Genomic DNA, 25,684 nt, shown 5'->3' with positions numbered 1-25,684 from the left:
GAATCCAAGTCCTCTGGAAAAGCAGAGTGTGCCTTTAACCACTGAGCCATTTCTCCAGCCCTTCTGAAAAAAAAAATCTTTAACCACTGCTCTAGAATTCAAGAGAGAGGCAAGGATAACCTGAGTTTCAGGACCCAGCTGCCTCTACCTCCCAAATAATTGACTGTAAACAGAGCGCACTTCCACGGCCCGAGCCGGACGGACTATGCGCATGCGCAGCTTTGGCTAGTTGTCCCCGTTTGGCGCCGCGGGCAGAGAAGACCCTGTGAGAAATCTCCCGACGGCGCAGACTAGGCGCGCCACTTCCGGTCGAGGCTCCTAACAACGGGGGAGGCCGGTAACCAGGGAGGGGGGGATGGCGGAGCGGGCTCCAGAGCCCGGGGCGGAGGCGGAGGCGGGCGCAGGCGGGGAGGCGGCTGCAGAGGAAGGCGCGGCAGGCAGAAAGGCGCGGGGCCGGCCGCGACTCACCGAGTCGGACCGGGCCCGGAGGCGGCTCGAGTCCCGGAAGAAGTACGACGTGCGGCGCGTGTACCTGGGTGAGGCGCACGGCCCCTGGGTGGACTTGAGACGCCGCAGCGGCTGGAGCGACGCCAAACTCGCCGCCTACCTCATTTCGCTGGAGCGTGGCCAGCGTAGCGGCCGCCACGGGTAAGGGGGCGCGGGGCCGGGAGAGGGAGGGAGAGAAGAAGCCGGAGGGAGGGACGAGATGAGCAGGGGCCCCGCCCCCGGAGCTCGAGGCCCCGCCCCAGGGCCTCCTGGCGGGTCTCCGTCTCAGGCTTAGGCAGCCCAGACCCCTCACGCGCCTCCTCGCGGCTCCGCCTCCGACCCATTGACTACCCAATGCAAGCCTGTGACCCACCCCTCTGCCCGCCTTCAGAAGCTCTGACTGGCCCGTCTGAGGAGTCGACCCCGCCTCCACTGGCCTGGCTTGCGGCTGTCTCTCAGGTGTAAACCTCCAAAGGTGCTGAGCACTCTTGATTTTCTGTGTCTGAGTGCCTTGCCTTCATTTATATATGTGTACCACGTGCATGCCTACTGCCTGCAGAGGTCAAAAAAGGGTGTCGGATCCCCCGAAACCACCATTGTGAACCACCATGTAGGTTGTGGGAGCCAAACCCGGATCCTCTACAAGAAAGGAGTCTTATCCCAGCCACCTCTTTGTTTCAGTTCCCTTGTCGGGGCTACTTGTGTGCATCCTGAGTGCTGGGACTAAAGGCATGTGCCAGGCTTGACATGAGGACTCTTTTAAGATTTTGTTATTGTGCCTGATATATGGAAGCCCACGTGAGGAGGTGGGAGGACAGCTTTGCAGAGCTAGTTCCCTCCTATCAAATGCAAGCTAGGGATCAGACTAAGATCGTGAATGTTTCACCACGCTGTAGTTGTCAGAGTATTGGTAAATTGTCATGTGGGGGTTGCCCGAACTGAGAAACTGGCTCTGGAAGTACGGATGCCCTCCTATTTGAGACTCGAGCATGTTTGTCTCAGTGTCCTCCAACCCTGTGCCCTTAAGAACAGCAAGAAGGTAGAGCGTTTCCAACAGGGGTAACTCCTGTCGCCCCATAACACAGATATCCACAGTGGGAAGAAAAACTGGAGGCTCAGCCATGGAGGGAGCTCAACCTAGAACTCCAGCTTGATGCCCCCGCCTCCCCAGCCAGTGGCTGCATGTTGTGAACACTGGATTTGATATCATCTGTCTGGTTTGCACAGGTCCAGCCAGCCAGGGCTACATAACCATACTCTGTCTCACGTAAGATGCAAAATGAAAGCAGAGAGCTTAGGAAGGATTTGGCCCACAATAAGGTTTCACTTGTTCTGCTCTTGTCTGCATTCATCCATATGAATGATTCTTTAAGAGTTGATTCTAGGGGTTGGGGATTTAGCTCAGTGGTAGAGCGCTTGCCTAGGAAGCGCAAGGCCCTGGGTTCGGTCCCCAGCTCCGAAAAAAAGAACCAAAAAAAAAAAAAAAAAAAAAGAGTTGATTCTATGCCATGAAAAGGTTGGCTTGGTAGTTAAGAGCATTTGTTGCTATTTCAGAAGACCTGGGTTTGGTTCCAGTCACCAGGTTCACAACCAACTGTAACTCCAGTTCTAAGGGATTTCATGCCCTCTTCTGACCATCATGGGCACCATGGGTACAGAGATGTGAATGCAAGTAAAAACTTATGCACATGAAATAATAAAATCATTTTTAAAAGTTATCCAGGCATAGTGGCACATGCCTTTAGTCCCAGCACTTTGGAGGCAGATGCAAATAGAGCTCTTTGAGTTTGAGGCCAATCTGGTCTATATATTGAGTTCCAGGATAGACAAGAAGTTATCCTTGGCTATAGAGAGACAGGTCTCAAAACAAAAAACAAAAACACTTTGATTTTGAGGGGTAGTAACTAGCTAGGAGCAGGGGGTATAACTCAGTGGTGGAGTTTCTAATGCATGCAGAGCTCTGGGACAAGCATATGTGCGTGTACATGCGTGCTTACTAGTTGAGTATACAGCTCCATCAGTAGCTTGCCTGTTACATATAAAGCTCTAGATTCATGTTTGTACTCCCAGCCCTTCAGAGGAAGGTGTCCCAAGTCTAGTGATCCTAGTTGATCCCCAGGACACATGGCAGAGGGAGAAAACCCCTGCAAGTCTCCCTGCCCTCCATCCACAGCATTACGGCACATTCCTTACCCTATAAATGATAAATAAGTGTGACAAGTCCTATTAGAACATCACAGTCTTACATTGAAGCTTGAGTACATTGAAGGGTAGGCACTGGGATACCAGGAAGGAGGAGCTTGCAATAATCCTCCTGCTGGAGATTTATTTATTTTATGTATGTGGGTACACTGTATCTGTCTTCAGACACAACTGGAGAGGGCATCAGATCCCATTACAGATGGTTGTGAGCCACCATGTGGTTGCTGGGAATTGAACTCAGGACCTCTGGAACAGCAAGCAGTCAGTGCTCATATCCTCTGAGCCACCTCTTCAGCCCCCTGCTCTACCTCCTGAGTGCTGGGGCTACAGGCATGAGCTGCCACATAGGGTTTATATGGTTCAGGAGAAGGAGACCTGGGCTTTGTGCATGCTAGGTATATGCTCCAGTATTTTCTTCATACTATTTTTTCTTCATTTTACCTTTTTGAAACAGGGTTTTCCTATATAACCTAAGCTGGCCTTTTCTTGGTATAGTCCTGACTGGTCTCAGTTCATGATCCCCCACCTCTGCCTTCTGCGTGCTGGGGAGACAGGAATGCACCACCACTCCCAGCTAACATGTCTGATGATTGTTGGTGGGATGGCATCCAGGGTTTGTGCCCCACAGGGTAGGGATCATGGAGCCTCTCAGCATTCCTCCCACCCTCCACATCCCATTTACCTGGGACCCTCTGAGTACCAGTGTTCTCTGAGTAAGGTAATGGTGAGACCACCATTCAGGGGTGCTGGCAGGAGCAGTTGTCCAAGCCACAGACTGCTGGGAAAGCAGCAGGGCTACAGAAGTTCAGATGGCATCCCAGAGCAGATAAACTGCTGTCATTTTCTACCAGGCCAGGAATTGGGCCTACCTGGGCCCCTCGTTCACCCTCTCCACTCTCTGTGTTACAGGAAGCCGTGGGAGCAAGTCCCCAAAAAGCCAAAGCGGAAGAAAAGTAAGTGGAGCCCAGCGTGGGAGGGGTGGGAGCAGGCAGAGCAGAGCCTAGAAGGGACCAGTCACCGTCCCTGTTCCTTTGCTACGACAGTCACCCTGCCTGACCAACCAGCATGTAGATTCATGAATCTACAAAGGCTTGGGTTTCAGGTCCCCATCAGGAAGGTCTGAGAACCACCTGGTGGCAATGAGCCCTGCTCTGCCTCATTTGATACAAAGGTCTCGTGTAGCTGCACTGGCCTCAAACTCCTCCTCTAGCAGAGGCTGGTCCGTATCCCACAGTGCTAGGCTGTACAGGTGTGTACCACCTCACAGCTCACGTGGTGCTAGCAGTGGAGCCCAGGGCTTTGTGCATGCTAAGGAGAAGCTCTGTGACTAAGCCGTATTCCCAGCTCCCCATCTTAAAAAGTTGTTTTCACATGCATTTATCCTTTTATTTGTGTGTGTACGTGCATGAGTGTGTACATCACAGGTGTGGGAATCAGAGAACAACTTTTGGGAGTTAGCCCTTGCTTTCTACCACATAGGTTCTGAGTATCTAACCTGAGTGGGCCAGGCTTGATCACAAGCACCTTTACTCTCTTAGCTATCTTGACTGCCTCCTTCCTTCCTTCCTTCCTTCCTTCCTTCCTTCCTTCCTTCCTTCCTTCCTTCCTTCCTTCCTTCCTTTCTTTTTCTGGCTGGTTTTGCCTTGTAAGCTAGGCTGGCCTCAAAACTCAAAATTGCCTGTCTCAGGATTACACATGCCTAAAGATTCCCATTCCCAACCTTGGCACACAAGTGAGCTGTAATCTTTCCTGTGCGGCCCCAGAGGGTTAGTTAGGTAGTGCCAGGCTGGCAATGGAGCAGCTGTGGAAGTTCATGTCACTGACATGGTTCTCACTCCTGCAGTCCAAAACCCTTTATTGGCCCTCTCTCCCCTTCCAGCCCTACAGGCAGAGGATAGTCCCACCCCATCATACTATCACAGGCCTTCCTCAGGGCCCTCATGGCTTCTTTGCTCCCTCATGCCTCCCTGGCAGTCCCCAGATGTAGAATTCTGCTTTGCCTCTGGCCACTCACTCAGCGCTGCCTAGGCAGATTGTGGCAGAGCCAAGATCTAAATGCAGACAGTCTGGCTCTGCCATGCTCACCCTCCAGCACCCCTACACGGCCGGAAGCTCTTCCCTAGCCAGTCCCAAAGAAGCAAAACTGACCTGTTTCTGCCCTTGTGGGGCTGGCACTCTACTGGGGAAGACAGACAAGAGGCATCCAAGTAGATGGCACAGGCAGCCTCTTTGTGCTTTTGTAAACAACCAAAGATGGCTACGCTGACTCTGGAAAGGGTGGCTTCTGAGAAGAGTGTACACGTGGGGAGGTTTCTGAATGAAGGCACTAATGAGGAACCTGAAGGAACGGCATAGCTGTGCAAGGGCTGGGGCAGGATCAGCTTAGCTCATTTGAAGGACAGCTAGGAGGTCATGTGGCTAGAGGGAGATGGAAGGGAGGGTGAGAGACCTGGCAGTGCTTTGCTCGCTACCTTGGCACTTGTTTCTTTCTCTCCACCCCTTGGAGGTGGTAGCCACTGAATTTTCAGCTGAGAAGAGGACATGCCCTGCTCTCCTGGCACCCCCTTGTGGCTGTAGATGGCAGAAGGAAGGCACCAGGGAGTCCTTCCAGGAGTGTGTGAGATGAAGATTTTGGCTTTGTTTAGGGTTGTTTTTTTTCTTTGAGGTTTTTTCTTTTTGTTTTTTGCTGTTTTTTGGTGTTGTTGTTGTTTGTTTGTTTTTGTTTTTCAAGGCAGGGTTTCTTTGTGTAGTCTAGTCCTGGAACTAGCTCTATAGATCAGATTGGTCTCAAACTCACAGAGATCTGCCTGTCTCTGCATCTAGTGCTGGAATTAAACATGAGTGTCACCACTGCCCAGTGGTGGCAGGATGAAGATTTTTATTTAGAAATAGCTGAGTGTGGTGGTCCATGTCTTCAATCCTGAAAGAAACAGCTAAAAGCTGAGCAGTGGCACACCTTTAATCCAGCACTGGCGAGACAAGCAGCAGACTTCTGTGAGTTCAAAGCTATCTCGAGTTACATAATAAGGCCCTATTAGAAAAAAGAAAGAAAGAGAAGAAACAGCTATCAACAGTCAGGCACCGTTAGCTGTATGACTTCACTCAGCCAAGGACAGTGTCTGTCTCTCTCCAGGTCCTAGATATCTCCAGGTTGTATCACCTCCCCCAAACCTCAGTTTCCTCTTCTGCATAGTGGCAGTGGGATTCAAGAGGCTGTCTCAGAGTAGGAATTGTTGGCCCCAGGGGAGTGGAACGCCTGTCCTCACATCTACCTGGGGCCCTGTGTCCGTCCACAGGGCGGCGGCGCAACGTGAACTGTCTGAAGAACGTGGTGATCTGGTATGAGGACCACAAGCACCGCTGCCCCTATGAGCCTCACCTGGCAGAGCTTGACCCTACCTTCGGCCTTTACACCACGGCCGTGTGGCAGTGCGAAGCTGGACACCGCTACTTCCAGGACCTACACTCCCCACTCAAGCCCCTCAGTGACTCAGAGCCTGACAGTGACAAAGGTGGGTGTACGGGGTCATGGTCTGTCTGCACACTTCCCTTGGGGTCAGCTGGGACTGTGCCAGTAGGGGCTTTAGGAGAGTGGCCTGGGCGAGCCCATGCAGGACTTGCAGCCTTTGAGTCCCTGCCAAGCTGAGCAGAATTTTGTCCTCACAGGGAATAACAACCTTTCTATATTTCCTCTAGCTTTTCAGCTCTCTCTTGCTCGCTCTCTCTCCCACCCTTCCTCTTCTCCATCCCTTCATTCTCCTCAGCTGGGTTACTTACTGGCTTCCTTTAGAGATTTTATGCTTTGTGGGTGGGTTTGTTTGTTTCCATTTGTTTGGGGGACAGGGCTCCGTTATGTAGCTCTGGCTGGCCTGGAGCTTGCTGTTTGTTAGGCCATGCTGGCTTCAGACTTACGCCTCCTGTCTCTGCCTCCTGAGACTGGAGGTAAGGTGTGCACCACCACACTGGCCTGTTTGGTTTTCTTAAGCCAGGTTCTTTTCATGTAGCCCAGGCTAGTCTTGTGTTTTGGACAGCCCTTCCTGTAATCCCGCGTACCAAGTACTGGGATTCAGATATGCATGCTGAGCTAGCCCTCACTTAGCATGTTCTAGGCAGCGCTCTATCATTTAGCCACACCTCAGTCCCAAGCCCCTATGCAGCCCTTACATTTTCCCCCACTTTTATTTTATGGTTTTGTTTGCGTATGTCTGTGTACCACAGTGCTTTTGGAGCCAGAAGAACTGTTGTATTCCTCGGGACTGGAGTTACAGATGGTTGTGAGCTGCCATGTGGGTGCTAGGAACTGAACTCAAGACCTCTGCAACAGCAGTCAGTGGTCCCTGAGCATCTTAACCTCTGAGCCATCACTCCAGCCCCTTTCAGTCTTGTTACTTTTTCTTTTGAGATAAGGTCTCACTAAGTCACCCAAGCTGCACTTGAACTCTCTAGCTCAGGTGAACCTCAAATTTGAACTTGAAATCCTCCTGCATCAGCATCCCAAGCAACTAGGATTAAAGCCCTGGGCTGAACTCAAGCTTCTTTCCTGTCCTTGATCTTCTGTTTCCCACAGTTGTCCCTTTCTCTCCCCCCACCCCCACCTCCATCTCCTGAGTCTGTCATCCTTCTTATCCTCTCCCTCCTTCTGTCCCACACAAGTCACACTAGGCTGGCTGCCCACTGAGGCTGAGAGGGACTCTCAGGAAGGCCCACGTACAGCCTGGTGGGTCAGTGAGGATGCTGCATGCTACCTCAGGACTTGGCATGACTGACAAGGCCTAAAGGGCCAGTTGCCAAGTGCTATGGCAGGCCTGAGGGTGGAGCTAGTCATCAGGGCTAAGTCTGTGCTGGCAGGCATCAACAAGCAGGTGGCATCCCAGCTGGCTGAGGGGACACTGGGGTGAGAAATACTCCTGATGGGCCCACACCCACAGCCACCCCACTGGGCCTTGGCCAGTCTCCAGAGAGCAGGTGTCCTGTGCTTTTTGGTTAGCACCCTGCCCTCCTCAGCCTGCCACTTCTCCTCAGTGCGTCCTGGGCCATCTGACTCCTCCCCATAATTCTGTCATCTGTCCTGCCATACAGCTCTTGAGGAAGCCCAGGAGGATTGGGACTGGTCTATCTTGTACCTTCCTAGGCTGTGATGATGTCACCCCAGTCCAACAGTGACCTCCATAATTGGGCTTTTGGGAATGAGCTCTGTGATCCATTAGCCATGTCTGCCCAGGCAGGAGTAAGGAAGTATCTTTGCTCCTATCCTGGCCTCTTCCCCAAGCAGCTCTCCCTACCCTGGCCCATGCCTAGGGTAGCAATGCCAGACTCAGCCTGAGAACTTTCTACTGGAGCTGTGAGTGAAGTCCAGAAGCACACAGATGTTTTCTTGGTTGGTGTTTGGGACAGAACCCAGAGCCTTACACTGCTAGACAAACATTCTACCCTTGAGATTTTTGGAAGCTGGATATGGGGCACCAAGTTGTCCGTGCTGGCTTTGAACTAGTGATCTTTCTGCCTCAGTCTTTTGAGTAGCTGGGGTTTCAGACTGGCACTCCCAGACCTGGTGTGATTACATATCCTTCAGGGAATTGCTGGGGACTGAGAAGTTACAGGTGTTCCCAACCACTCTGTGCCCTGAATCAGGTAGTGTCTCCATGCCTAAGTGAGTCAGCTTTGCACCATAATGAGGGCCCAAGACAGTCCACGTAGGGAGAAAAGGCTTGTCTAGGTTTTAGAGGCTCTGGCGAGGTTGGAACCTGATGCTCAGGGGTAGCATCAGTGGGAGTGACTGCAGAAAAGAGCCACTCACCACAGCCTCCCCCACAGAAAGCTAGAGCAGGCAGAGGCACCACCGTTTTCTTCAGAGCGCACTTGTGACCTGAGTCCTCAGGATCAGCCTGCCTGTTAAAGGCTCCATCGTCTTCTAATGGTGCCGTTTCAGGGACTGTGTCTTTAAAACAGGAGCCTTCGGTGAACATTTAACCAAACTATAGCCATGCCCCAAAACCTACTAAGAAGCAAAACAAAAAGGGGTTGGGGATTTAGCTCAGTGGTAGAGCGCTTGCCTAGGAAGCATAAGGCCCTGGGTTCGGGTCCCCAGCTCAAAAAAAAAGAACCAAAAAAAAAAAAAAAAAAAAAAAAAAAAAGAAGCAAAACAAAAAACAAAACAGAACCGTAGAACCCCATCTACTCTTTAAGTCTGTTTTCATCGTAAACAACTCCAGTGTCAGTTAGACTGGCAGCAGAATGATTCTGGGCTCAGAGTGGTGCTGTGAAGGCAGAACATGCATACAACTGCAGGTAGGTACCAGCCCAGGCTCTGGAGCCATAGAACTTGGGACCAGACAGCGTGCCCCAGCTGTGTTATGGGCAAAGTCTGTCACTCATGGCTCCCATCCCTCAGTCCCTTTGTGGATTTTACTATTTTAGTAGCAAATACCTGATTGACATGTCAGGGGCCCTTTGGCTTACTGGTGGCCTTCTGGGAATGGGAGGGGTGTGTGTGTGTGTGTGTGTGTGTGTGTGTGTGTGTGTGTGTGTGTGTGTGTGTGCACGCCTGTGCGTGCACGCAGACGTCCAAGGAGGCTAGCGGCATCGCATTCCCTGGATCTAGTGTTCCAGGTTGTGAGCTTCCTGACATGGGTATTGAGAGGGAATTCAGAACCTCTGCAATAGCAGCACGTGCTCTTAACTACTGAGCCATCTCTCTGGCCCCTTTAGTGCATTTCTAATCTAGAGCAGAAGGAGGCAGTAAACAAAATAATCAGTACAGCATCACATACTCTGGGGCAGGGGCTGTTTGAGACAGGTGATCAGGGTGCCTCCCTGGGAAACTCAATGAGCTGACTGCAGCCCTAACCAATGCTAGAGAGAAGGTTTGGCAGCTGGGTCGCAGGTGCAAAGGCCCCAAGGTCAGAGCTTGTCTAATATCCCTGGAGTAAGAGACCTGAGAGGAAATGGAGACAGGGGGCAGGGAGATGATTTGGGACGTGTAGCACGGGTTGCAGAGGTGCACTGAATGCCTTCAGGAAACTTACAGAAAGAAGACCCGGCCCCAAAGTGGCACACATTAGATTAGGGCTGTTTTACTTTTGCGTTTTGGTTTTGGGTTTTTGAAACAGAGTTTGTCTGTGTACCCCTAGCTGTCCTGGAACTAGCTCTGTAGACCAGGCTAGCCTTGAACTGAGGGATTTGCCCACCTCTGCATCTTGAGTGCTAAATCAAAGGTGTGCACCTCCACATTCAGCGGTTTTCTACTTTTTAAGACATTGTATGTGTGAGTGTGCGCATGTGGGTGAGCATGTCACAGCATGAATGTAGAGGTCAGAGGACAAGTGGCAGGAGTCACTTCTCTCATTGCATCATGTGGTTCTCCTGGATGGAACTAAGCTTGTCATTTACCCTTTGAGCCATCCCCTGCCACGCCACAGTTCTTTTTTTTTTTTTTTTTTTTTTTTTTTTTGTTTTTTTTCGAGCTGGGGACCCAACCAGGGCCTTGCGCCTAGGCAAGCGCCTACCACTGACCTAAATCCCCAACCCCTACGTCACAGTTCTTACTACTGCATGATGCTCTTGTTTTTCACAAACCCAACAACCTTGGGGCTCCTGTCCAGCCTCCTCCTGGGCCTGCCTGGCTAGGTGGTAGGACAGGGATGTGGGAGCTTGGCCGGGGAAACTATGTCTGCTCCTCTATTGGCTGGAACCGTACGGCAAGGTGTCTACTTGCTGCAGGTCCTGGGTGATGGCAGAGCAGCAGGGTGGGCAGGAAAAAGCTGTGTTTGGGAGCAGCCGGCCTGTCTCTTACAGGAAGCAATGGACAGGTTCTCAGGAGCTAGGAGACCAAGCCGTCCCTGTTGCAGGAATGCTGAGGCTGTGACCAGCATCTGGAGGGATTGAGGAGAGACAGTTGGGCTGTGGGTGGAGGACTTTGGATGCAGTCCCAACAGGTTTTGCTGACAGATTGGAAGTGGGTGTGAGAGAGAGAGTCAAGGAAAGCCCTAGGACGTTGGCTTGAGCCACAGGAAGGACAGAACTACCACCCTGTGAGACAGGGCCACCTGTGAGCAGAACAGCACAGGCTCTGTTGGAAGAAGGTCTAGTGAAGGTTCCCAGGGTTGCTGAGTGGATTCTGAGATGGGGGCAGCAGAGGGTGTGGTACCAAGAACTTGGGGCTCTATAGGGAGACCCAGCTTCTCATGAATGCATAGAGTCACCAGGACATTGGTACAGTCTATGGTGTCATAAAAATAAATACAGTTCAGGAGCTGGGGACATGGCTGAGTTGGTGAGGTGCTTGCTGGGCAAGCGTGAGAACATGATTTCAATTCCTAGCACATGTATCAAAAGAGCCACGCCGGGGTTGGGGATTTAGCTCAGCGGTAGAGCACTTGCCTAGCGAGCGCAAGGCCCTGGGTTCGGTCCCCAGCTCCGGGGGAAAAAAAAAAAAAAGAAAAAGAAAAAAAGCGCCACGCCTGCAATCCTAGGAGTGGGAAGATGGAGACAGGAGACTCTGGGGCTCACTGACTAGCCAGGCTAATAACCAGAGATTCTCTACAGAAATAAGTTGGAACTAGACATGGTGTCAGATATCTTTAGCGTGGTACTGAAGAGGCAGAGGCAGGTAAATCTCTGTGAGTTCAAGACCTTCTTGGTCTACATAGAAGTTCTGGACCAGGCAGGACTTCATACTGAAACCCTGATTCAAAAATAAAATAAAAATAAATGAAGGGGTTGGGGATTTAGCTCAGTGGTAGAGCGCTTGCCTAGCAAGCGCAAGGCCCTGGGTTCAGTCCCCAGCTCCAGGAAAAAAAAAAAAAAAGAAAAAAAATGAATAAGGTAGGTAGAGAGTCATTGAGGAAGGTACCCAGAATTGCTTTCTCACCTCCTGATGCATCTGTACATGCGTGCATACACATGCAGATACATAAACACACGCATGCAAAATAGAGCCTTAACTCTGTGCTCAGATGTTCCATATGCAGTGCTTCTGTCTGCACGCAGTCAGCCATCCCAGGACTGGCCGTAGGGAAAGGGCAGCATACGCGCCCTCGTCCACACACAGTGTCGAGTGAGCCTCTCTTCTTATTGGTTCCTTTTTCTTTGTGGTGTCTTGAGAGGCTTACTTCATTCTGCTTGCTTTTGTTTATTTGCTTTTGAAACAATACAGCACTGGAAGAGTAGTTTTCTTCGTATCAGGTATTATAAATGATTTTAGGCAAATGGGGGAGTGTATATAAGTTCTATTAAGGGTTACAATTTAGGGGTTGGGGATTTAGCTCAGTGGTAGAGCACTTGCCTAGCAAGTGCAAGGCCCTGTGTTCGGTCCCCAGCTCCGAAAAAAAGAAAAGAAAAAAAAAAAAGGGTTACAATATATTTGTTTAATTTTTTATTACATTTATTTGTTGGGGGAGTGTGGGTGACATAGCACTGTTGTGGATGTCAGTACACATCAGAGGACAACTTTTTTTTTTCTTTTTTTCGGAGCTGGGGATCGAACCCAGGGCCTTGCGCTTGCTAGGCAAACACTCTACCACTGAGCTAAATCTCCAACCCTCAGAGGGCAACTTAATGGAGTTTAGTGACTGACATTCCACCATGAGGGAATCAAACTCAGATCTCCATTCTGAGAAAGGTTTCTCTGTGTATCCCTGACTAGCCTGGAACTCACTCTGAAGACCAGGCTGACCTCAAACTCACAGAGGTCCGCCTGTCTCTGCCTCCCATGCACCACCGCGCCAAGCTTCCCTGCTTATTTTTGAGACAGGTTCTCATGCATTCCAGACCAGCAATCCTTCAGTCTCACTACCCCAGTGCTGGAGTTACAGCACCACTCCAGTTTATGGGGAACTGGGGATGAGACCCAGAGCCTCATGTGTGCTAGGCACGCACTCCACCACCTGAGCGGAAGACAGTCCTGCAAGTGCTACATTAAAAAGTACAGGGGTTGGGGATTTAGCTCAGTGGTAGAGCGATTGCCTAGCAAGCGCAAGGCCCTGGGTTCAGTCCCCAGCTCCGAAAAAAAAGAAAAGAAAAAAAAAAAAAAAACATATCGGGAAAAAGTACATAGATTAGCCATGATGATCAAGCCTTTGATCCCTGCACTTGGGAGGCAGATACAGATACTTGCAGAACTCTCTGCAAGTTCAAGGCCAACCTAGTCTATGACTTCAGAACAGCTGCGACTACCTAGAAAAACCTTGTCAAAAAAAAAATACACACACACACACACACACACACACACACACACACACACGTGTATGTGTCTGCCTGCATACATATGTATACCACATGAGTGTCCTTTAAAGGCCAAAAGAATATCTCAGATACCCTGAAACTGGAGTTATAGGCAATTATGAGCTGCCATGTGGGTGTTGGGAACTGTATTCTGGTCCTCTGCAAGAGCAGCCAGTGCTCTCAACCACTGAGCCATCTCTCCAGCCCAGAATTGATCTTCTACAACTTTGGATGTCAGCTTGGAGTTCTAGAACCAATCCCCTCTGAACAAACTTCTGAAATCCTTAGAATTTTATTAGTGTAGGAGTTTTTGTTTTTTGTAAACTAGCACAATAAGTAGTTTCTTGATTTATTTTTACTTTATCAGTTTGTGTGTGTGTGTGTGTGTGTACATGCATTTGTGTTTCTGTGTATGTGCATGCATGTGTGTGTGCAATGTGTGCGTGCATGGTGTATGTGTCTGTGTGTATTTGTATGTATGTGAGTGCATGTATATATTTGTGCATGCATGTATTTATGCATTTGTGTATGCGTATATTTGTCTCTATGTGTTTGTGCATGCATGCATGTGTGTTTGTGTATATGTGTATGCATATGCATGTGTGTATGAAAGAGAGGGAGAAGGGGGAGGCAGAAGAGGGCATCATAGGACACCAGGTCTCCTAGAACTGGAGTTAGTTGCTGTTGTGAGCTCCCTGGAATGGAACTTGGGACCTCTGGAGGAGCATAAGTGCTCTTTAATGCTAAGCTGGGCCATCTCTGCAGCCCAGGGGCAGTGCATTTTGTACTTCATAAGGAGCCACTTTAACAAGGAGCTCTTTGAAATACCCTGCATCTACTCTAGTTAGCTGATTCTGGGTCAGACACCTACATAGCTGCTGGATAGAGGCTAATCACCCCAAAGACCAAGCACAGTATCTAGGGGAGACGTAAGCCTAACACCCACCCGTCCATGAGGGAGAGTTTGAACATCTGGTCCTGAGAGCTGTGCTGAGGCCGGGGAGATGGCTCAGTCAGTAAAGTGCCTGCTCTCCAAGCATGAAGACATGAGTCTGGGTCCCCAACACGCACAGTGAAATAGCTCAGTGCATAAAGGTGCTTGTCGCCAAGTCAGGTGACCTGAGTTTTGTCCTCAGGACCTGCATGATGGCAGGAAAGAGACAAATCCTTCAAGTTTTCCTTTGACCTCCACACATACATACATACTATAGTATACCCTACCTGCAAATAAATAAATTTGAGAAATAACAATAATAAGGGAGAGAGATTAAGGAATACAGGCGTCCATCCACCTCTGGCCTCTGCAGCCCAGGCTCTTGATGAGTGAGCAGGCAGCTCGGTTGGGTGGCACCTGGTGGTGCTGTGACTGAGGCTGTCTTGGAAAGGTGCTGGAGCTGGAGTCTGTCATTAAGAGCTAAGCTTGTGGCTCCATTGTTGCTCTCTTCTGGCCATTGATAAGTTATGCCCTCATAACTACACTATGAGCAGAAGCAGACTGAAGGGAGAACTTTCTAGAGTTCCATGAACCATCCCAACAAGTCATGACACCAGAAGTGGTATCATGGGAATTTCCAGCTGGTACCTAGACAGACAGATGTGGAAAGAGCCTTGTGACAGAGCCCTTGAGCTACTGGACAGAGGCTCACTCCACGCATTGTTTTTCTGAGTCCTATTGAACTAATTGAAATGACAGTATGTGACACGAACCTGGGCTGCTGCTTGGCATGGCGGTGAGAGCTTTTGATCCCAGCACTTGGGAAGCAGAGGCAGGTGGATCTCTAAGTTTGAGGTCAGCCTAGTGTACATAGGAATTTCGGGGCAGCAAGAGATACATAGTGAGACACTGTCTCAAAACAGTAAAACACGCCAGAGAGGTCAGGAGTGAGCTGTGTGAGGGCCTAGCAAAGAGAGACTGGTGATTGAGTACAAATCAGGTGGTACAGGAACCTAGAGGGGACCACTGGCTTTGGCCCTAAAAGTCACAGTACTTAGCTTCTAAGACAGGGTTTCTCTGCGTAGCCCTGGCTGTCTTTGGAACTCACTCTGTAAACGAGGCTGGCCTCAGACTTAGAGAGATCTGTCCTCCTCTGCTTCCCAAGTGCTGGGATTAAAGGTGTGGGCCTCCCCCACCCCCAGCCCCACTGATTAGCTACTTTTCTGTTACTGAGATAATACACCATGGCCAAAAGAGACTTAGGGAAGAGAGTTGATTCTCACGGTCTCACAGAGGTTAGGGTCCATCTGGTGGGAAAGCATGGCAGCAAGTAGCAGGCATGAAGCAAAGAGCTTCTCTCTCCCAATGCAAACAGGCAGACAGCAAATTGAAAACACATGAGCTGTGTAACCTCGAGTCCTGCCCCTGCTGATATGCTTCCTTCAGCCAGGCTGTACAGCTTAACTTCTCCAAACAGTGGCACCAACTGGGGACCAAGTGTTCAAATGCCTGAGCCCGTGGGGACACTTAGCACTCAGATCACCACATCTGGGTCCCAGGAGCCAAACCCAGGTAGCAAGACTTGCATGACAAGTGCCAGTTTACCAGTCGACCCCCAGAAATGTAAAGATTTTTATTGTATGAGTGCTTAGTCTGCATGTGTGTAAGTACATCACATGTGTGCAGTACTCATAGAGGCTAGAAAAGGGTGTCAGATCCCCCTCAGGTGGAGTTACAGACTAGATTGAGCCACCCTGTGCGTCTGGGAACTGAACCCTGGTCATCTCAGAGTAGTAAGCTCTTAACCGGTGAGCAGTCTTTCCCTTCCCCGTGCATGGTATCTTATCATGGGCACTGAGGATGGAACTCAGGTCTTCGTATTTAAAGACAAACAGTTTAAGCTGGGCCACCTCCCCATCCAGTAACTGTCTCCTCTCTTCTCTCTGCAGTGGGCAATGGCCTGGCGGCTGGCAGCTCTGACTCATCCAGCTCCAGTTCCAGCTCTGACTCGGAGGAGCCTCCCGAGACCCAGCCAGCCAAAGCCCCAGCTGCTACTGCAGCTGTCACCCCCTCCAGCCCCACAGGCAGCAGTGGGCTTATCACTCAGGAAGGAGTTCATATCCCCTTTGACGTCCACCACGTGGAGAGCCTGGCTGAGCAGGGCACCCCTCTGTGCCAAAACCCTGCAGGCAGTGGGCCTGAGGCCCTGGAGACGGTGGTGTGTGTGCCAGTTCCCATGCAAGTGGGCACTGGCCCCGGCACCCTCTTTGAGAACATGCCCCAGGAGGCCCTGGGTGAGGTAGTGGCCAGCTGCCCAGTGTCAGGCATGGTGCCTGGCTCCCAGGTGATCATCATTGCTGGTCCTGGCTATGATGCCCTCACAGCTGAGGGCATCCACCTCAATGTAGCTGCTGGCAGTGGCACTCCCAGCAGCAGCCTGGGTGAGGAGGTGTCCTGTGCCATGATGGAGGGTGTGGCAGCATACACACAGACGGAGCCCGAGGGCACCCAGCACAGCACCATGGACACCACCTCCATAGCCAGCATTGAGACCAAGAAAGGTCTGGGGGTGCCACTGTGGCTTCTGGCAGGGGTTGGGAAGGGTGGCAGAGGGGAAGGAGTAGCCCTCGAAGTGAGCTCCTTGACAGCCTTATCCCCACAGACACGGCCCCGTGTCACCCCGTAGAGAAGGAGGACCTGTATATGCTCAAGGAGGAGAAAGAGGATTCAGTGGCCCCCGAGCTGGCAGAGCTGGCAGCCACAGTGCCTGAGAATACAGAGGCAGAGGCAGAAGTGGATGGAGAGGAATTGGACAGCAGTGAAATGTCAGCCATCATCTACGAGATTCCCAAGGAGCCCGAGAAGTGGGTGCTAGGGTGGATGGGTGGGACCAGGGGCGAGGAACAGCTGCAGGCTTATAGCCCACTGGGGACTGGCACCCTGATGCCACAGGCCCCTTCTCTCCAGGAGACGGCGGAGCAAGCGGTCACGAGTGATGGATGCTGATGGCCTGCTGGAGATGTTCCACTGTCCATACGAGGGCTGCAGCCAGGTGTATGTGGCTCTCAGCAGCTTCCAGGTGAGTGAGGCCACCCAGACAGGCCTGATGTCGGGTCCAGCTGGTCTGGGCCATGTAGCTACATAGAAGCTCTACCAGGAGTCAGTGGTGCAGGGCCTGCTCTGTGAGCCCATTTTGTCACAGCTGGCCTTGCTTAACTTCTGACTTCCTCAACCCCATCTCTGCAGGCACAGGTATAGCCAACCTGGTCTGACTAGCACCTCCCAGACCACGCTCTTGATCTTGCATGGGAACACTGTCCCAGTCCCAGGGAGTAGCTGTGCATGGGAGCCCAGATCCTTACACAATGAGGACTTTCCCGGAGCTCACCTATAGTGTGAATAGTATGCCCTAGGGGCAGAGTGGGGTTTCCTCATCTCTTCACACAGGGCAGCACCAGTAAGTAAGCCCTGGAACTTGCTGAGCATGTTTTAACCACCTTGGCTGTTCTCATGGGTTAAAGAATGAAAGAAAAAGAAGGGGAAAAAACAAAACAAAACCATGACTCAAGTCCTCCAGCGGCAGTGCAGCACTTGAGAAGCATCAGCCAGCCATTGTGCCCTGGAGCCTCGGTTTCCTCCTGTGTGTATTGGGCTAGCACTGGAGCCTACCAAGGTTAACCAGAACTAAGAGCCGGGCTTGGAAAAGCTGCTCTCAGACCCCAGTGCTCCTGTCCCAGCTGGATACCAGGATGCCTCTTCCACTTTCCAGCCTAGGCTGGCTATGGCTTATGTCTTGGCTTCCTGCGTGACTCCTCACTTTAATACCCAGGTGGTCCCATGGCACCCACTCCTGCCCCTCTCACCCTAGAACCACGTCAACCTTGTGCACCGAAAAGGGAAGACCAAAGTGTGCCCTCACCCCGGCTGTGGCAAGAAGTTTTATTTATCCAACCACCTGCGACGCCACATGATCATCCATTCAGGTCAGGCCCCGCCAGCTAGGACCCTACGCCAGGGGTAGTACACACATGGACAGTCCAGCATTCAGGAAGCCCAGCTAGGACCCTACGCCAGGGGTAGTACACACACAGACAGTCCAGTGTTTAGGAAGCCTGGGCAGGACCATGAAACCCCACATACATACCTGTACTGGGCAACGGTTTTCATGTGGAGTTGTCCTGAATCCCAACAGTGGTCATATGCGAGATCATTTAGCTTAGCAGTTGACACCTTGTGTCAGAAACCCTCTTCCTACCTGTTATCACTCCAGCAGATGTTGCCTCTCGGGTGGCTGTGGGAGGGTTTGCTCCTTGTAGCCACCTCTACTGGGCAGGGTTCTGAGGCCTCTGCCACCTGCAGGCGTCCGAGAGTTCACCTGTGAGACCTGCGGCAAGTCTTTCAAGAGAAAGAACCATCTGGAGGTGCACAGGCGCACGCACACTGGGGAGACGCCCCTGCAGTGAGTGGCGCCCCGGAGGGAGGTGACCTGAGCGGGTTGCAGGGGAGGCTCAACCCACGGTGACCTGTCTTGGGCCCCTCTCCTGCCATGCAGGTGCGAGATTTGCGGGTACCAGTGCCGACAGCGTGCTTCGCTCAATTGGCACATGAAGAAGCACACAGCAGAGGTACAGTACAACTTCACATGCGATCGCTGCGGGAAGCGCTTCGAGAAGCTGGACAGTGTCAAGTTCCACACGCTCAAAAGCCACCCGGATCACAAACCTGCCTGACTTGCCCATGCCCGTGGACCTCAGCCTCTATTTATTTGTACTTTTGGACATTATGTCCAGACCTGTCAGAGCCCTAGACAGCCACTGGGGCTGCCCCATCCGCAGGCCGGAAGGAGTCATCCCTGTTCTTCCCTGGGCAGGTGCCCCACTCTGCCCCATCCCATCCCATCCATGGAGCTGGCACATGGGACTGCACTGCTGAACTGAGTCAAGAGCGCGGAATGAGATTAAAGTGAAAAAGGAATTGCCTTCCCATAAACCTGGATAATTCTGGGCACTGGGCACACCCCTTGGTGACCAATGAGCCTGCTCCCTCCCTGACCCAGGCTAGGTTGGGGTGGCTGCCCTTGGGTAACATACAAGGTCCTTTCCTGTTAGCCTTTGCTTCCACAGGGTGGGGGTGGGGAACTAGAATCTTGATGCCGACACCTCATCCCTCACAATGTTTTTTTCTTGGCCCAGAGAGCTGTGGGAGGAGCAAAACTGTAACAAACATTTGGAAACTCCAATGTAGACAAGCGTCAGGCAAATATGGAGTGATGGGTTGGGTTAGGAAGGGAGGGGGCTTCCCTGAGGAGGTGGCTTTCGCTCTTCAGCTAGAACAAGAGAGAATCCATCCCTGTATAGCAGGTTCCTGGAACAGGACGGCCTCGGACCCACTGCGTACAGGGGGACTCGTGGAGAAGTAGGTGCCACCACCAGGTGGTGCGCGTGCCGTTTGTCTAGTAGGGATAGTTGATGCCACGTGACCCAGGGGAGCACAGCCGCGAGCTCTGGCACGTGCCCTTGGGAGCCCTGCGGCGCCACGCGCAGATTGGTCCCGATAGAGTGACAACAAGACCCAGTTCCCACTTGGGATTCGGCAGTACATCAGCCTAGTACAGAATTAACGGGGCTGGTGGTCTAGGCAATGGGAGCGGGCAGTTTCCATGGGAACCGTGATGGGGCCTTTGCCCCAGGAGTAACCTGGCTGCAGAGACTGCCTGCTAGCCAAGGGGAATGCGGAGGCCAGGGCAGGGTTGAGTTATCGTTTGGGGGAGGTCCTGCTTCGGCAGCCGCGTTGCCCTACAAACACCAGAGGAGTCACTTGGGAACCTGCTTTGGCAGCGCCCCTACTGTGTGGGTCACTGTGATTAGCCCGCCTTCTCCAGCGCGTACGCCCTCTCATTGGCTCAATCTCCAGAGCTTCTTGCAATTGGGTCTCTCGAGAGCCATTTCCGATTGGTTAAATCAAGCTGATTCGCACTCTGGACTATCAGCATCTTGAAGGGGCGTACAAGAATAAGAATAGGGCCGCTGAGACAGCTCGTGAGTAAAGGCGTCTGCCCCTCAAGATTGTGTACCTGAGTTCCATTCGGTGGAAGAGGAGACCAAAATCCTTAAAATTGTCCTCTGATCTACACACATGCACCATAGCGCGCGCGCACACACACACACGCACACGCACACACACCCACACACACACTGTTAATTTTTTAAAAACAAAAAAGGATGAGATTAGGCTAGGTATTGTGACTCTTCGGTTAGAGGATCTGGCTGCTTTCAGCAGCGCTTTCTCACCTCGTCAGACCGCTGTCTGTGGTGCTGAAGCCTTGTGCGAGTCCTCATCCCACACCAGCAAATGTCCTAAACATTAACGGAGTTGTTGCCACTCCAATCTCCTTAAAAAAAATTTTTTTAAAAATAAATAAATAAATAAATAATAAAATAAAACAAAAGCGTTCTTCCCAGGACAACCAACCACACACCCAGAAGGTCAAACATCAGCCAAGTCCTGCTTATCCAAGTTTGGAGACCTATTTATGGTCTCTTAGACTGTATGACTCTAATGGGGAAGTATCGTAAAGAATCTTTAGCACAGACCTCTTCACCTGCTTCGGAGCAGCGTGGTGTCCCCCTGACAGGGAAGGTGCCAGAGCCCACATTCTGAAGTCTAGAGTAAGACTATCCTCCGTGCTCAATCACTTCCTCACCGCCACTTTTCCTTTCTTTTTTCTGTTGCTGTTTTGTTTGTTTGGTTGGTTGGTTGGTTGGGTTTTTTTTGTTTTGTTTTGTTTTGTTTGTTTTTGTTTTTGTTTTGTTTTGTTTTGTTTTTTTGGTGTTGTTCATTTTGCTACAAGGTCTATGCAGCTCAGGCTGGCCTGGAGTTCACTATATAGCTGACGATGACCCTTTCCGCCTCAGCATCCCCAGTGTTGTGATTGCAGTACCATGTGAAGTTTATATGGTGCTAGGAATCAAACCCAGGACTTCATGTCTGCTAATAACTAATCCTCAGCCCGTTTTTTAAAAAAGATTTATTTATTTATTATATATGGGTACACTGTAGCTATCCTCAGACACACCAGAAGGGGGCATCAGATCTCATTACAGAGGGTTGTGTGTCACCATGTGGTGGCTGGGATTTGAACCCAGGAAGAGTAGTCAGTGCTCTTAACCACTGAGCCATCTCTTCAGCCCAGCCCATTTTTTAAAAAAAGTTATTATTATTACTACTAGTGTGTGTGTGTGTGTGTGTGTGTGTTTGAACCTCAGGTGTGTGTGGAAGTTAAGAGGACAACTGTGTGGAGCTGGCTCTTCCCTTCCACCTTTACATGGGTTCCAGGGACCATACTCAAGTTGCCATGTAGCACGGTGGCATATCTTTCATTCCAACACTTAGATGGGGCAGATGGATATCTGAATTGGAGGCCACTCTGGTCTATCAAGAAAGTTCCAAGACAGCCAGTGCTGCACAGAGAAATCCTGTCTCAAAAACAAAATAAAACAAAACAAAAAAGCCTCAGATTTCCAGGCCTGCGAGGCAAGAAACTTTTCCTGCTAGACTACCTTTCCAGCTTTCTGCAGCCTTCTGTTTTGTTTCGTTTTATTTTATTTTTGAGAAAGGGTCTCATGTAACCCAGGCTGGATTTGAACTTTCGATCATCCTGACTATCTTTGAAAGTTGGCCTCACAAACATATGCCATTGTTTTGGTTTTTTGTTTGGTTGATTGGTTGGTTTGGGTTGGGTTTTCTGTTTGTTGTTTGTTTGTTTTTTCTTTTCTTTGTTCTTTACTTTTTAAAAAGACAGGGTCTCCTAAGCAGCACACAACACCTTGAAGTTTGCTATGTAGCCTAGATCAGCTTAAAGTGCCGTGTAGCCCATGCCAGATTCAAACTCCAATGACCTTCATAGCTCACCACACATAGTATTATTTCTAATATCACCAGAGGTCATGTGAAGACAAAAACTATTCACCTCAGATCTAGCAGCACGGGTCTGGGTCTTTGCCCCTTCAAAGTTAGGTGCTGGAATGAAGAGGAGAACCCAGTTCGTTTGCAAAGCTAATGTAATACTCAAGGAGGGTGTCAAGACTGGACTCAGGATCTGCAGCAAGAGAGAGCCGAGATCTGAGGCCTCATCCTATTCTCTCTCCGCACACAGAGTCCAGGCCGCCGCGCACTCGCTTCCACCTGCCGCGCCGTCGAGAGCCGGGAGGAGGCGGGGACTCGTTCTCCCAGCCAATGAGAGACGCCGGCGCTGGCAGCTGCCGCTATAAAGGGCTGGGGGCGGCGGCAGTGCGACCCAGAGCGCGGAGCGCGCAGCGCGGGCCGGTGGGAGGGAGGGAGGGCGGGCGAGAGGAGAGGACCCATCACCCGGCACGGGACAGGCCGGACAGAGGGCCCGCCGCAGAAGGCAGAGCTGCCGAGATCTCAGTCGGAAAGAGCGATTTCTGCGGGCCCCGCGGGGCCGCGCTCCGGGCACCCTCCACTGCGCGCCCGCTCCCTCCATCCACCTGCCGCCAGGGGTCTGGCCGTCGAAGCGCGCATCCGCAGGCTCGGGTCAGTTCCCGGCCTTCGAGGGCGCCGCCGCCTCCATCTCCGCCTCTGCGGCGTCCGCAGTCGCAGACGCCCGGGCGGGACCCCGGCGTGAGCACCAGGCGCCCCCCTAGGAGTGCACGACCCCCGGAGCCGCCCTCGATACGGACCGCGCCCGCCGGGCACACAAGAATGGTCACTGTAGGTACTCCCTTGTCGCCGCGAGACGAACGCGGGAGGGAGGGGCGGAGGCTGGCTCCACGGAAACGCGGGGGGGGGGGGTAGGACCAGGCCTAGCTAGGCCTGGGTGGGGGGGGACCGCGCCTCGGGCCTGAGAGTGGCCAGAGCCGCATCTGGAGTTCTGGGGAGTGGAGCCTGGTCCGAGAGGCTTTGGAGAGCCAGGCTGTGTACCGGGTGCCCTCCGCCACCCGGTGGTCCTTGTGGCTCCTCACTGGAAGGCTGTGGGGGAGGGGCCGCGGCGGCGGAGGATGCTTCCAGCATCCCAGGCCCAGACCTGCAGGCCGCCCAGGAGGACGAGGGCTACGATCGCCTACTGTTGGTCCGGGTAACGCCACACCGCATTCTCTGGGAGCTTTTTTGGGGGGAGGGGAGATGGAGAGGCGGGGTGGCGTCGGATCGCGCTGCTCTAGGCCCCGGCCGCACCCGAGAGGCGGGCATCTTCGTCCTCGAACCCCGTCGACCTTGCGGCAAGCGGGGAGGGGAAGAGGAGGGGGCGCCCTGGGGCCTCGCCGCCGCCGCCGTGGTCCCTTTGTCTCTCCGCCGGGCCGTAGCCTCGCGCGGGGCCTTGGGGCTGCGGGGGGGGGGCGGAGTGCGGGAGGGGGCTCCCCGTTCCCCGGCCGCTGCCTCCGGGTGAGGGCGTCCGGGGCTGCAGCAGCACTCCATAGGGCCTGCTGCACGCGCCCTCCCCCGGCCAGGGCTTCGGGCCGCGGGGTGACCTTGAAAGCGCCCGCAACTCGGGCCGCCCGGCGGGCTCACGGTTGCTTTCAGCAGTCTTGGAGCTGGTCAGCTCCCGAACTCACGGCCCCGCCCGACATGCCACGCCCTGTCGTGCCACGCCCATCCAGGCCCCGCCCCTAGGCCCCCTGGACCTGGCCTCGAGCGAGCCCTCGGACCTCCACCCGGCAGCCCGGGCGTGTCCCGGGGCGGGGCTGGCCAGTGCTCACCGCACCCTGGCTCCACCCCCGCCTCCCTGAGCGACTAGCTCCCCGCGCCGCCGAGCGTCCTTTGTCTGGTCCCCGCGCCCAGCCTACCTTTTCCGCTCTTCGGAGATCTCTTCCTGTGTGTCTCTGAACACCAAGTGTTGTTCCCGGCCTCTTTTTCGAGTCGTGGTGTGCACAGTCGGGGTCGGGAAGCTCAGTAGGCCATCTTGGGTGTCCTCTCTCCTGGGCTTGGGCACCAGGCAACCTGGCTTTAAGAAAGGACCACCTCTTCCCCATGCCTTCCCAAGGGCTCAGCTTGCTGTGTGACCTTAGGCTGTTTCCTTACCATCTCTGGGCCTCGAGGTGCTCATCCAGGTCTGAGAACAGGAGTGTAGCCTCCTGGAGACTCTCAGAACCCCTACAACAATATAATACCTCCAAGACTTCCCTCATCTGTTGTTCTGTTTGAAAAGAATGCGCAAAAGAGAAGAGGGTGTGGTCTGAGGTTACAGCAGGGCCTGGAGACCCTTGGAGGCCTGGAATTCCGACTGGTGGTGGTGGGGACACTCAAGAAGAGACGCCTTGAGGATAGACCAGGAGGAAGTAAGGGGATGACAGATTCAGTGGGGCCCCTCGTAGAAGTAGAAGGAAAAGGCCCCAGAAATACGAGGCTCATTCTGCACCACGTGGTGGCCCTGACTTGCTGTGCTTAGATAGCCACTCAAAGCCCTATTGTCACCAGTCTCCCGGCATCTGTCACTGTGACTGGAGGCCAGAGGCCCAGCTGGAGGCCCAGGGGGTCTGAGGAGCCTGTAGCTTTAGCTGTGCTGTTGACAGATCCCTACCTCAGCTGTGTGTGATTGGGGTAAGGGCAGTTACGAAGAGGGAGTTGGGGGGCAGCAGAAAAGAGAAAGAGTGAAGGGGCACTTCAAACCTAGAGTGAGAAGCAGGCCCACAGGAGGAGCCTGAGAGGGAGGGAGAGAAGATCCCCATCAGTCAGCCTTGCCTCTCCTGTCCTCCCTTCTTTCTGCTTCCTCTTTTCTGTCCTGGACCAGTCTTCGAGGCCCTTCTCTGATGCTGTGGTGGCCACACAGTCACCGGGCCAGGGCAGGCCGGGTGTGGCTTCCGCCAATCCGATCCTCATTATCTGCTTAGCCGGCTCAGCTGGCTCAGCTGTGAAATGAACACCAGGCCCTGCCCAGCTAAGCTCGCACAGAAATGGGGAGGCCTGGAGAGAGGAGCAAGGAACCCCTGGGAACTAACACATCCTGGTGTGCCCGCCACCCCCCGCAGTGTCCTTAAAGGTGTGGGCAGGATGGCTGCCAGGTAACTCCGTAGGCTCTGGGGTCAAGTCAAGTGTCATGCTAACTGGAAGCTGGCAATATGGCTCAGCAGGTGCTTGCAACCAACTGGGCCAAACAGTTTCATCCCTGGAACACACGTGATGGAAGGGAAGAGCCAACACCCAAAAGTTGTCCTTACATCTCCACACAGGTGCAGGAGCACACACATGCGTACACACACAGGCCTGTGTAGGCTCCAGAGCAAACACTAAATTCCTTACTAAGAAATGTCCTCTGGAGTTGGGGATTTAGCTCAGTGGTAGAGCGCTTGCCTAGGAAGCGCAAGGCCCTGGGTTCGGTCTCCAGCTCCGAAAAAAAGAACCAAAAAAAAAAAAAAAGAAATGTCCTCCACTTTTCTGTACAGTACTGAAAGTCTAGAAACACGTAGCTGGGCGTGGCGGCGCACTACCTTTGATTCCAGCACTTGGGAGGCAGAGGCAGGTGGATCTCTGTTACTTCAAAGCCAGCCTGGTCTACAGAGTGAGTTGCAGGACAGCCGGAGCTGCACAGTGAGACCTTGTCTCAAAACAAAAACCCAAACTCTACATGCTGAGTACCCGACACACAGTAGGGCTCCAAATCCAGGATGTAAGGCTTCACTTCTGGAAGTGAAGACAGAGTGCCTGGTTTGTGCAATGTCTTACGTTCGATTCCCGGTCTCCTCCCCACAAACAGGAATGCTCAGGGCCCAGTAAACAGAGGCACACAGCACTTCTTTGCTCTCCTGGGTTGTTTATCTTTTTATTCAGTTTTGTTTGGAAGACAGTATTATTCTGCATCAGGTTCCAAGGTCATGGAAGTTACTGACA

The 25,684-nt window shown here is 52.5% G+C and overlaps 2 protein-coding genes across 4 annotated transcripts in view; both read left to right on the top strand.

Annotated features, from left to right (window-relative positions):
• Positions 1-328: 328 nt before the first annotated feature.
• Positions 329-18,832, top strand: Znf653 (zinc finger protein 653). 3 transcript variants are annotated; one of them, XM_032909547.1, is made up of 9 exons: positions 329-648; positions 3,598-3,641; positions 5,985-6,200; positions 15,793-16,404; positions 16,530-16,707; positions 16,811-16,922; positions 17,712-17,826; positions 18,203-18,302; positions 18,396-18,828. In XM_032909547.1, exons 1-9 carry the CDS (start codon positions 356-358, stop codon positions 18,571-18,573), a joined length of 1,848 nt encoding a protein of 615 aa, XP_032765438.1. In that variant the 5' UTR covers positions 329-355; the 3' UTR covers positions 18,574-18,828. The 3 variants fall into 3 exon arrangements, with proteins under 3 accessions (XP_032765438.1, XP_032765437.1, XP_032765439.1); XM_032909546.1 differs by having other exon boundaries at positions 16,506-16,707; XM_032909548.1 differs by lacking the exon at positions 17,712-17,826 and having other exon boundaries at positions 16,506-16,707; positions 18,396-18,832.
• Positions 18,833-21,662: 2,830 nt separating this feature from the next.
• Positions 21,663-25,684, top strand: part of Elavl3 (ELAV like RNA binding protein 3) — a 34,091-nt gene continuing 30,069 nt past the window's right edge. Inside the window, exon 1 of the mRNA XM_032911349.1 lies at positions 21,663-22,573. Within this exon, the coding sequence (XP_032767240.1) occupies positions 22,079-22,573 (495 nt within the window). The 5' untranslated portion in view covers positions 21,663-22,078. The remainder of the gene's footprint in view (positions 22,574-25,684) is intronic.

The sequence above is a fragment of the Rattus rattus genome, chromosome 8 (genome assembly GCF_011064425.1).
Source record: "Rattus rattus isolate New Zealand chromosome 8, Rrattus_CSIRO_v1, whole genome shotgun sequence".
Taxonomy (NCBI): domain Eukaryota; kingdom Metazoa; phylum Chordata; class Mammalia; order Rodentia; family Muridae; genus Rattus; species Rattus rattus.
This window is presented reverse-complemented; position numbering and strand designations above follow the sequence as displayed.

Excerpts from the sequence above, each read along its gene's own strand:
- Znf653 (XM_032909546.1), top strand. The coding sequence starts at position 356 with ATGGCGGAGCGGGCTCCAGAGCCCGGGGCGGAGGCGGAGGCGGGCGCA. Across the intron at positions 649-3,597 it reads CAGCGTAGCGGCCGCCACGG|GAAGCCGTGGGAGCAAGTCC; the intron begins GTAAGGGGGCGC and ends TCTGTGTTACAG. Across the intron at positions 18,303-18,395 it reads ACTGGGGAGACGCCCCTGCA|GTGCGAGATTTGCGGGTACC; the intron begins GTGAGTGGCGCC and ends CCTGCCATGCAG.